Genomic DNA, 12966 nt, shown 5'->3' with positions numbered 1-12966 from the left:
GAGCTCCATCTTCTCTTGTCATCTTAGTTTCAACAGTTTGGATGGAAACATCCGACACATGGAAATATTCCACAAGAATGCTGATGGAGTTTAATCTGTTCTGGTGTTGAAGCACCCAATGCGGAACATATTGTAATAGAATGTGTTTAGACAAAGCATTCTGATTCATTTAGATGTGTGTGTTGCTGCGTTTTAAAAGTCCCGACTTGAATTGATCTTGGTTGATTCAGACAAAGGTGATATTAGGCAATCTAATGACCAGATCACTCAACACTGTTATTTTACAATGTACTTTGAAACTGATGATGGTGTGTCCTGTAACTGATTAGAAATTACCGTGACAAAAAGTCCCAAAACTCCCTCATCAATGTAGTAATTGAGCAACACAACTTTCAACATCTGAAATTTCATCATAGCAGGTTTGTCCTCAAGTTTGAAATGTGCACAAATTTGTAATAAATTCATCGAGTACTTTGTCAATTTTAGATCAGTTTATTGGAACCTACGTGCTGGGTGTGTGACAGAACACAGTTTATGAAGCCGATACAATATCCTGAAATACCGTTAACTAGTGTAGGAAACAATATACTCCACATACCATGGCAAGTGTATTTCCATCTCATCTCGCAAAGGCATCTCTGCGAAGCCAGCTATTAGTAAGTTTAGGAAACTGCAAACCATCATATTATGATGTGTTTGGGCGAAATGTTCTGTATCGATTCACATTGCGTGAAACTGGAGAATGACGACTCTAGTAAGACAACGTAAATCAAGGCTAGAGTCTAGAGTCGAACCGGCGATCTTAGAATGCAGCACCTCAGCCGGCTGCGCCACCTATCTGCCAATCGCAAAACTAACGAAGACAGCATGTATTTTAACGATGATCGGGCTCATCATAAGGCAGACGAGCTGTCTTGGCACAAAAGGCCACACCATCGTTATGCTTGGCCATGGATGAATATTACTGATATCAATCACTGGCATTTTGGTGCAGTAATTAATTTATTTTCAGAAAGGGTCAAGTTACAGGAAAAATTCCGAGTCCTGCAAACAAGGAAAAAATAATTGAAACAAGTATATGAATTTGTTTTTTGCAGTGTTCACATCCTAGTATAAGACAAAATATTATGGACCCAGAAACGTGTATACAATAAAGAAGAAGTTGACATCCATAATATTTTGTCTTATACTTGCATACCAACTTCTAGATGCCTCTCAAGAACTTCACATCCTAGTTTTACGTTGGTCTGGATGAGCGCCTCAATGTGTTTGTCACAGTGGTGACGGTACACACTCCCCTTGTATGCCTGAGCAGCTATATCTAAAAAGCAGTGGTCAGTCACTCCGCCAAAGGGACATGTTATGCAAGAGCCGCCTTGCTAATACATCAAATCCTACACGGGCTGTGCTGGAGTTTCAGAACAAACGGCCTTGTAATATGTCCATCCAGATTTGGTGTACAGATTTGCCAGTGACACAGACACAAACTCACAGGTTCCATTTCCACTGCTGCTGTCCAGGAGATTGAAGTTGAAGCCATCACATGCCCACATAGTTGTACATTCAATCATGCAGGTCTTCAAGCTTCCGACGATTTCATGCTTTGGTCTGGTCGTGAGGTACTTCTCCGTGTAGGGCACAAAGGTGGAAGGGTACCTCTGACTGAAACTGCAGTTGTTTTCTGAAAGTGTCAACGAAACAAATTATTGTATCCATACAGGCAACTGTAATTCATTGATGACATGAACTCGCAGTCACACAGTCACACACACAGTCACACACACACACACACACACACACACACACACACACACACACACACACGTAAAACTGATATTTCCATCCATCAATATTATCTGTGTTTCTAAAACAGTCGTCAGAATGGTTCTGTCGCGAAAATTGAATATTCGATACATCTTCGATCTGATCTTTACAAATGGTCGAAAAAGTAGGCAGTTGGCGACTGTACTGTTAATTCAATTCAGTGATCCGCCATGATACTGCACCCCTACACTCCCTAGCAACTGATCTCGCATTATTATTTCCAGAAGGGCCGAACGTTTCACCCCTAAAGACCCGACATTGCTGCTTTTATATGAATTACATCAGCTTCACAAAAGAGAAATTTGCAGACAACATGATTGCTGTAAGTATCGTGCAACATTCATCTACAGGAGTACCAGACGTTGAGAAAGACTTCCATCTCTATATTATATGCATATGGCATGTCTGTTTTACTAGCTCAGTGGAGAGTGAGTGAGTTTTCATATTTACGCCGCTTTTAGCAGTATTCCACCAATATCATGGCGGGGGACACCGGAAATGGGCTTCACACATTGTACCCATGTGGGGAATTGAACCTGGCTCTTCATCGTGACGAGCGAACGCTTTGACCACTAGGCTACCCCACCGCTCCAGCTCAGTGGAGTAGGTGCTTGGAACATTGCTAGCAGACTCTACAGTTCCACGGTTTAATGCTCAGGTATAACAAGAAAAGTATTTTAAAGAGCAATAAGTCATTTTGTCATCGCTCTTTCAGTATCGTTATGGGTACGTAAATATAGATCAGACAATTATTAGGAACTCTTCTTCGCACATTGATCCTGTCACATCCATAAAACAACATGCACCAATGCCACCAATGAAATAATGGGGTGTCGACATCAAATGCTCCCCAATAGTAGTAACTTCAGGAAAAGCGCAGCTTGTATCCAGAGCAAAACAATAGGCAATTCAGGTCAAATGACATTTTTGGAGGTGAGTTGCATAAATTGTAACAGCGCAGACGACAAATAGAGTTCCACAAAGAGATCATTAGATATAAAGCAGAGTTGAAATCAAATACGAAATAGCGAAGCAGACACAGTGGAGAGGACAATGTAAATTGTGAATGAACAACACTGCCTCTAACTAAGAATAGTGAGGGGAAATGTCGTTCCAAATGAGTCATAATTCTAATGAGAAAATCATGAGATATTTTAGAGCTTCTACAAATTACAAATTTTGAAAAAATAATTGCCGACCTTTTGTTTCTTACGTGCTAGTTACCCCCTTGCCCTCCTTTTACCAATCAATTACCAATTAGTGTTTATTATCCATCAGTGTTAATTTATGCCTGGATTTATACCTGGATTTCATTTGTCCATTGCTACTGCCAGTCAGCGTCAATTTACTACTGGCTTCCCTTATCAAGCGTCCACCTTTGTGATCTTCTCACTTTTGTGGTTCTAGCATGTACATATAATGAGCTCTCTCTTCTTCCCAGCTGAAATATCGTCTTCCTCAATATGAATCAAGTTGACATCCAGAGATGTCCTTCGTGGTTGTCGATTTTTTTCAAGCAATGACGTTTTTTGTTTAATTTTCTTAAATATAATTTCGCACATGCTATCTTTCCAAACTGCATTCCAAGATGTTATATTTCCTTATCAGTAACGTTTGGTTTAATCAATGATAACATAATATTGATCGGTTGTCAGCTTGTTAAAATGCAATCTAAATGAATCAGATACAAATGTCTTTCCTGAATATGTGAACTTCCGTTGTTGAATTAGCCTGTTATAGGAGAAGGGGGAAGTAGTTAGAAAACGATTTTATCTTACCTTCATGTAAAATACTTTAATTTCACTGGTCAATAACGGTTTAACAAGTTTCCGTAGGAGGGTGACAACTGGAAAAAATATTACCCGCTGCCACGGTAACCGCCAAGCTCTCCGCCGAGAAGCTAAAGCGCTAATAACCCTATGACGTGATAATATGACGCATGCCGTGCCCGGAGTTCGAAAACCGTTCGATCAGCTGTTTTTGTGTTCACTTTGTACAGATTTAATTTACCGAGTTTCACTGCTTTATTTAAGCTATTTTATACGTTGAGTGGTTTGCACAATTTTTAATAATTTTTATAGCAGTTTTATGCTTTTCAGAATGTTTCACTCATGTTAAAAATCCAGTCGAGAGGCAGACGCCATTTTGTTTGCATGTCATATAGTCGGTAGCGATCTTTAACATAAAATAAAATGATATTTTGTACATTTAACATGGCGGTAAGATAAATACGTTGTATGCTTCTCCTTCGGGTAATACCGTCTGATGTACGCCTCTTTGTAGCAGTGTCATCCCTCGCCTACCGGCTCGGGTAACACTGCTACAAAGAGGCGTATTACCCTCGAGAGAAGCTTACAACTTATAACATAACACTCCACGACAATATTCTTTTACCTCAACAATGTTTGATCTAACCAAATAACAAGGTTCTTCTTGAACACATTATTTCACTGACCATATAGCTTTGGGTGGACTGCCACTTCACACAGGGTGAGAAGGTCCTCACTATTCAGATGTTGCCTCTTCTTTATCCGGACATACCGCCCCTCAACCGGATACATACATCTAAGGGTTTCAGTTAGTGAATCCCCAAATTGCCCAAAGAAGGAAAAGCACAGCTGACCGTTTGCTCCAGGGTCTACAACTGGGTCAGCTGAGAATACTTCTATGTCAAAGTTGTGTAGACGCCAGTCTGAAACCAAAGTTTTGTGTAGGAAATGAGACAACTATGATACTGAGCATCAAACTTTATGTTAATCATCTTGTTTTCAGTAATAATTCTTGGTCGGGACCTTCTTATAGGAGGCTGTCTAAATAGACGAATGATGAGGCGAAAGTTTCATATTTAACAAGTAAAATAGGAATCACCTGACCTACTGATGTGTACGCACAAAGTACAAAAGCTACCCGTGAAGATCTGGCTTAGAATTGATCTTCAGTAACCCATTCTTGTCATAAAAGGCGACTAACGGGATCGGGTGGTCAAGCTCGCTGACTTGGTTGACGCACGTCATCGTATCCTAATTGCGTAGGTCGATGCTCATGATGATGATCACTGATTCTCTGGTCCAGTCTCGATTATTTACAGACCGCCGCCATATAGCTGGGATATTGCTGAGTGCTGCGTAAAACTAAACTCACTCACTCCCTCAAAGCACAAAAAAACATAACATCCATGTTATGTACATCCCACAAAAGCAATACAGAAGGTTTCTGAGCCATAATCTTGAAGTTTTGTTTTAGACACAGCCAATTCCCCAAATGAAATTTCTGTATCGTTTCTTCTTGCCTGAATGGCATAAGGCACCAGTTCATCGTTTGCCCGAAGGCCGCGTATGTGCGTCGGAGTCCGATCACAGTTTCAAATCGCTATTATTGGTTTGCATTACAAGGGAGTATCCACATTATATGAAACACCGAGAACAAATGGAGTTGGTCTAAGTTAACGCTCATCACGAACCGCACGTGCATTTGTTTCACTGTTCCATCTACTACCTTTACCCCCTTGTAATACAAACCAATAATAGCGATTTGATTGTACGATCGTTTGTTAAACAACTGTTATCCTAAGATGTATAACATTCTGAGATTCAAATGTTCAATTGGCAAGGTAAAACGATGAGGATTCGCAATCTTAATTTCACTTTATTTGATTTACTTTTTGGTTTAAAGTGAAATTCATCGGTACGTTTTCATTGCAAACAGACAATACATGTAATTCTTGTATATTAACTCACAACACCACAACGACCCCGTGCTTGCTGCATGCGGTGTCAATTTGTTACTTTTAGTTTAGGCATGTACAAGAAACTGGGGAGATAAGATGTGAATATATCAGGTGAGGTCCACATTGAGCTCCTAGACATTCGCAATTATATGCTGTTGACTCTGTGGTATCAATTTATTAAATTACTATAACAATTTAACATTTAATTAATGATGAAATATACGTACCTTTTGTAAAATATAGGCATAAAAAGATCGCGTAGATGTTCAATAGATGTGGATTATCAATACTTACGATGTACGCTGGATCTTCTGTTCGCGATGGTGACCGCCTCAACGTTGACGACCTTTTGCAGATCCACCCGCCACCACGGTAGCGGGTCACCAGTGGAACTGGGTGTGTACGAACAAGATGAACCTTCAAAGATAAGATCGCCATTTCCGTCCACGGCTCGCTCCGGACCAGCGGAGAACCCAATAGAATTCTGGACAGCAGGTTTTCCAAGGGCAACGTTGTCAAGGCAGTATGCTGAATAAAGAGACCTCAGACCAGTACTTCCAGCCAAGGCTGAATCAATTCGATTTTAGTCCCGTACATAATGTCAACACTGAATGTCCGATACGTTAGGCAAGTACTTCCTGCCAATACTGAATATCCAACACATGAGACCAGTACTTCCTGCCAACACTACGGCCACTTTTTAAAACTAATTATTGTTCAAAGTTGGAGTATGGGGTATGAATGGATTACATAATGAAGTTCAGATTAATAGATTACCTCACTGGGGTGCATGAATGTTATCAAATAGGCACATGCATCCACACAGATCTATCTTTGGAAAAATCATGTTTTCAGAACACTTATCCACAGTTTGACAAGGTCTCAACATGTTTCTTTTCAGTTAGAAGGGTACACATGATAGCGTACGGTCATGTTGCATGTTTCGGTGACATCTCACATATATGCTTTTTAGTCAAGATGGGTGTCAGATGAATGCACAATCCCATTTACAAAAAGGTCAAAAGTAACACGTGGTATTTTTGAGATGACACTTTCTAAGTAAAGTGCAGATTCTAGTATCATCCGGGGTTCTAACCCACACTCTCAAAGTCAGGCACCTAATCGCCAGCACACAAAGAGAGCCATCTAACCCCCTCAGCCATCGCAACTTATACATGTTATGTATGTTGGATGTCTGAGTTTTACATTTTAAGAGGGGGCATGAGAGGTATAGTATCGAAATAATGACCCGGTTTTGATGGCAAATGTTGACATCAATGCATTGAGGAACACTACAGACTACCCAAAGGAACAGCAAGACTATACTGTGTATCGTTTGTCGATGTTTTCTTTGTCGGTATGATACGTGTTAAATCGTGTAATGGATTATTTAAACACAGGAAAAAAGTGTTTAAGCAGTCCAACAAACGAAATACCATTGTACCCCCAACAGTAATTAAAGGACTTACCGGAGACAGTGGGAAAAGAGTGAAGAACGAATCCCAATATTTCCCAGCACATCGTCGTTGGAACAAGCATCTTTGTACCAAAGACTGAGAAGGACTGTGTGTTTTGTATTGTTGAGTTTCCAGGTTAACACAGTGTTGACATATTGATAGCATTTGTCCAAAATATCCAATCTCTGTAAGTCTTTCATTTCGATTTGTAAATAAATGAAATACATGATCAATACTGTTTTTGTTCATATAGGCTAGGCTAAGCAGATGTTAAAAATGACGTGCGTAAATATTTCCCAAGTGATATGGCTTTGTTCAGTTCGATGCATTATAAAAGACTTTTCAAAACACGTCAAGGGAATTGCCAGTCATAAAATGTGTACACAGCATCAGCGACCATGTTCCTATTGAGTTCGCTAATGGTGCAGACTGAGAAATATATGTCCAAGAAATGAATCTTTAAAAATAACTTCTAGTATTATATGGTTTACGACTTCGCTTGTTTGTCTACCAAACTGATATTTATCAATATAATGGTTCAAACATATTTATTTCCATCAGTGGAACCGGATTGGTAAACAAGCAGTATATTGCTTATCTGAATACAAATTCAGGGATACAAATACAGTATACATATAATAACAATCATGAGGAAAACAAACATGTAATTAACAAACTAACAATAGTTTACTGCTTATAACATTAGAACTATTATTGTCGGAAGGTACTAGTTAGTGCATTCGTTTTAACTACTTACAACACAAATCTGCTTGACAATACAATGAAAGAATGGATAGCTTCTAATAATTCAAGATTATCTTTAGTAGATCCATTAGGGCGGCCGTATAGTAGTGAATTTATGTCATATCCTTTGTAGCATAAATAGTGAACTGGATCTTCACAACAATAACCACAAGAACAAGAGGGATTTGAAGATATAAATCGTTCATTTTTGTGCGTTTGATCGCTGCCTGAGGCATGAATCTTGAACCAGAATATAAGTTGTAGTTGTGACTATTATTATTTGACACACTGATGTGTGTCTTAAAATTACCCAAGGTAGTCGATTCTCTGTGATCGTCAGCCAAGGAATCCACAATTTAGGAGAAATGACTTGGCATAATTTGCACTTTTACAATCGATAGTTTGAAGTTTCGAACGTTCTCGGTAATTGTAGTTTATAGTGTCAGATACCTTCGAAGGTACGTGATTACTCAAATATTTTGGAGTTAAATTGTTATTCATTTTATGAAATATTGTTAGTTTTTGGATGTATATTTGCGTGCATATTTGTTGGAAATTTGTCACATTATACATTTATTTATTACTCGTACCGTGAATAGCACTGCAAATAGTTCAAAGTGCATCAAGATTAAGTTTTTCAAGTGTTAGTGCTTGCTGTTTGGTCCGATTGTCCCAAAATATGACAACAATGTGCGAGACAGTTTACCATGGTGTAACCTTTTTAGGTATACAGTTGATCATTCCAGGAACAATCATGCTGGGTTATATCCCAAAACATCCACATCCCAAACGTCCACATCCCAATACTACCACACATTGATGAAACAACAACTCCTCATCACCCCTTTTTACGTAATAGAATAGCCCAGGAAGTGCACTGAACTGAAACAACAGATAATGATACATCACCTGACTTAGCAGAGTAGAGATTTTAGTAGAGAAGAGAGCAGTTAGTTAATAAATCTGAAATATATAATTTATAAATTCGTGCATATTTCATGTAGGCAAAAAATTAAAATTTTGTTTTCTTGTTTTACCTTGAAATGTTGTTGATTACGTTCATAGTATTCTGAATATACAAAACATCAATTATGCAAGCTTAACGCACATTTAATGTACATATATATTAAAATATGTAGTTTACAACATAGCATGGCTAATGAGTTTTGAAAGCCAAACAATTCCTTTCAATTATGATTTGCAAATATAAAGTAATATGTAGCAAAAAATCAAAATGAGAATATGAATTGTATTATGCTTACTTGAAGCTCTACTACCAAACATATTTACACTACCAAATCTAGGAATAAACACATAAACCAATTTTAATTAAGTACGGAAATTGATAAATTTATGGTATGGACATTGGCATTAATTGTTATGGTAGTGACACAATGACATTTGTGACATTTTTAATAATAGCCAGTTTTATATGTTTACTTTAGGAAAAAAAATAATTTAATGAAATTTGTCAGTCAGATATTTCAGAATGTTTAAAGAATATGTAATAGGCGAAATAATTACTTATGGATGTCCCTGTCATGTAAAATACAGGTAAAGACTGCATGTTACGGCAGTGACACTGTGGCAGTTTATAATGTCACCACCGTAACAGCCCTAACAGACACAAGTTCTATATAAATGTTCTACATAGACTGTTATATGTAATTATAACTAGAACAGATATGTATTTTTGTTAATAACCCTGTCTGAATGAAATATATAATTTGTTTGCTGAGTGATTGTTTGTATTCATTACTGATTAATGGATTCAACCATTACAGACTGAGGTAATCAGTATGTTAAAGTGTGTGCAGTCAACCAGAAATGTTATTTGAGGTTACGGGATGTGGAAATTTTGGGAGGATACGATCATGCTGTAAATTGAGTGAGTGAGTTAAAGTTTATAGTCACAGCGGCAGTATTTCAGACATATCGTGACTTAAGACAGTTATAAATTCATGACAAATGCACAAATTTTAAAACCCTGTCGACGAAGGACAGTAAAACCAACTAGTAATCACAGTAATAGGAAATAAAACTAGCGTATATCTCTAAAATAGGATTTCAAATTAGGACAATAAAATAAAAATAAGGCTGAGGATCGCCAACAACTGAAGGTAGATCACCACTCTAGGGACTATGGGGACTTACATTACTTTGGCTACCTGCATGGACCCTAGCTGGATTTATACAACCCCTTCAGCCACTGGCTACTGTACTGATATTTAGCCATAATAAAACAACAAATATTCTACGATTAAAAAGGTGTGTAGAACTAAATTGACTTGGGAAGTTTTGGGACTTACGTACCCTCTCAGGAGGACAATAATTTAACAGTACTTTAACCCCCTTTGAGGATACAGCCACTAACTATCTTAATTGCTAATTTATTCTACCGATTATAAAATATCATTTATCTATTCACAAAACATATCAATCAAAATTTATTAATCGAATTCTATTTCTTTTAAAAACTCAATGATTAAATGATAGTTAATTTTACTAAAACGATCCTTCACAGTTTTAACATTGAAATTTTTATCCCTTGTGATGGAAAAATCAATGCAGTCAAGTCATGCTGTAGAGTATGTCCCAAATGTTTATGGCTACTAACATAATAATTATTGCTATTCTTCATTATTAAATTTTGCTTTGGGCTAGGCTGTACCTTACGACAAAATTGTATAGAATTTGTTTTATCGGGATTAAATGTCATTTGTCAGCCCAATCAGAAACTTTACGCAGATCATAACAGAACAGTTTCATCAGGATCAATCCGTGAAGATCCGGGTTAGAATATTGACCTTCAGTAACCCATGCTTGTCGTAAAAGGCATACTAACGGGATCGGGTGGTCAGGCTCGCGACTTGGTTGACACATGCCATTGTATCCCAATTCCGTAGATCGATGCTCATGCTGTTGATCACTGGATTGTCTGGTCCAGACTCGATTATTTACAGACCGTCGCCATATAGCTGGAATATTGCTGAATGCGGCGTAAAACTTAACTCACTCACTCACACGCACTTGAACGTGCAATTTCAATAAAATTGATCACGTGATTATGATAATCTATGCAAGTGTGATGATCACTTGAACATACATCACTTATTCGAATATATACATATTTAAACTCAGTTTATGTTGAAATACCATGAACTGCGAGAATGTATTATTGATATAATTGTAACAATTCTGGAGGAAACTGCCAGAAAGGGCATTCATATCAGTCTCAATATTGGCAAAATTGTTACGAAACAGAATTAATTATTAAAATTAAAATTTATTTTGGAATAAGGGTAAAGCTTAATAAGACTAACGTGATGGGTTGTAGGAACACTGGACCTCATCCTTGCTATGAGTCTGTTTCCGTCTGTAGGTACTTGGGCGTTATGTTTACCTCGATAGTTGTGCATACCAGTGCAAAGCACTGTGATCTCCCAGGCGAGTAACACGCTAAAAGCATTTCACCCTTGTCACGCTACGTTTTCAAAACTGAAACCCGAAGTTATTCTGGGAAGGTATTCAGTGAGGTGAGGTGAGGTGAGGTGAAATTGGGTTTTACGTCGTGCTTGAGAATAGTTCGCTCATATGACGACGTGCATGCGTGTGTATGTGTATGTGCGGCTGCTTGTACTAGCCCAGACTGAAGCTGGTTTTATAGTGCTAGCTCACTGAGATACCATGCCGCAGTGAAGCATGAATACCCCACTCAGACAACATTATACGGACTCCGAGCCGACCAGTCCTTGTTGTACCCATTAATGCCGAGCGCCAGGCAGGGACCAACAAATACCATATTTTAACGCCTTTTGGTATGACGCGGTCGGGGATCGAACCCGCGACCTTCCGCTATCCGGGCGGAGTATTCAGTGAGAATCCAACAAAGAAAGATAATATGATTAACAATAATTGTATTCTTAAATAAACTAACTTTACAAATCAATAGAAACAACTACAGAGGAATAACAATGGATGTAGACAATATAGTTGCAGTACAAATTCAATAAATATATACTGGTTATTCTCGACAAAAATAAAATATCTGCCAAACATTTTAATGCACCTTTGCAAGAAAACATTGCCCAAAGCTGAAACTGGTTGAAATTTGAACAAGTTTGGTGTGGGACTTTCTCTCGAGTGATGAGAAAACGAGATGTAATTATGATAGCTCTCCATCAACTCAAAATAGAAACTTTAAGGTATCTCCTACAGATATGGAGGGTGATCACCAAATTTGAAAACAACCCTTTCAAATGTGTTGATGTTATTGAACAAAAGTTTTTAAGTTCAAATATTTAAATTCACGCAACTTTTTCAAACATTGCACTGCACGTCTCCTTTCGACAAGGAAGCTGTTTTCCAAATTTGAAAACTATCCAACCAATAGTCATTTGTTGAACAAAAAATATCTTCTGACGGATTTGCCTTAATTAGTAGGTCGGGAATATAAAAATCCAATAATTCACAACTGGTCACTGAAGTGCAACATTTCGGCATTTTCAACGACAAATAAACAATGACATTGTTGAAACACACACATGTTTTCTTTTGTTGGTTTTGTCCAATCAGTTTATTTTGTCACGGTGTTGACTATGCTCAGCCGACTTTTATGCCTGCTCGGCTATATCTGAACAGTAACAGCCAGTCACCTCGCCAAAGTGCCATATCATGCAAGAGCAGTCTTGCTACTAAATCAATTCCTACACATGCTCTTCCTGATGTCCATCACTGGAATTTAGGAATGGATTCATATATGCTCAGAAGGGGTCATGTAACTGAAAACTGTGAATGCAACAAGTAAACAATAGATTAAAGGGGCACTGATCCAGAGCGATGGTCAGATGGTCAATCCCTGCTCCCTCGACGGTGACGGACCCGGGGACTGGGCAGTTGTCCACCTTGACAGAATTTCATAAACAATGGGACAGTAGCAACGGTGGATGTCCATCAAATGCCGTTATTTGAAAATATCCCCGGCAGTTCTTGTCTGATTTTAATCAAATACCCCAGCAGTGTACTGGGCTTTTTCGGATTTTAGGATGCGTTAAAGGCACGATGACTGATCCAATTTGATCCTATTTATGTGTTTATTACCTCGATATTTAAGCATGTCATGTAGCAATGTGATATCTATTAAACTATAATAATAAAAACTCACATTTGATGTATTTGAATCCGTAAACTAAATCGACTGAATCGTCATTGCTA

General features: G+C 38.1%; 1 protein-coding gene and 1 long non-coding RNA gene across 2 annotated transcripts in view; one reads left to right on the top strand and one right to left on the bottom strand.

Moving 5' to 3' along the window:
• Positions 1–990: 990 nt before the first annotated feature.
• LOC124275476 (fucolectin-1-like) overlaps positions 991–12966 on the bottom strand; it is a 50094-nt gene continuing 38118 nt past the window's right edge. Inside the window, exon 5 of the mRNA XM_046711051.1 lies at positions 991–1044. Coding sequence (XP_046567007.1) covers positions 1043–1044 — 2 coding nt within the window. The 3' untranslated portion in view covers positions 991–1042. The remainder of the gene's footprint in view (positions 1045–12966) is intronic.
• On the top strand, positions 11131–12876 carry LOC124275478. Its single transcript, XR_006898299.1, has 2 exons — positions 11131–11288; positions 11633–12876. It is a non-coding gene; the product is annotated as an uncharacterized LOC124275478 (long non-coding RNA).

This window comes from Haliotis rubra, unplaced genomic scaffold, assembly GCF_003918875.1.
Source record: "Haliotis rubra isolate DU_JTF1 unplaced genomic scaffold, ASM391887v1 Scf2, whole genome shotgun sequence".
Lineage (NCBI taxonomy): Eukaryota > Metazoa > Mollusca > Gastropoda > Lepetellida > Haliotidae > Haliotis > Haliotis rubra.
This window is presented reverse-complemented; position numbering and strand designations above follow the sequence as displayed.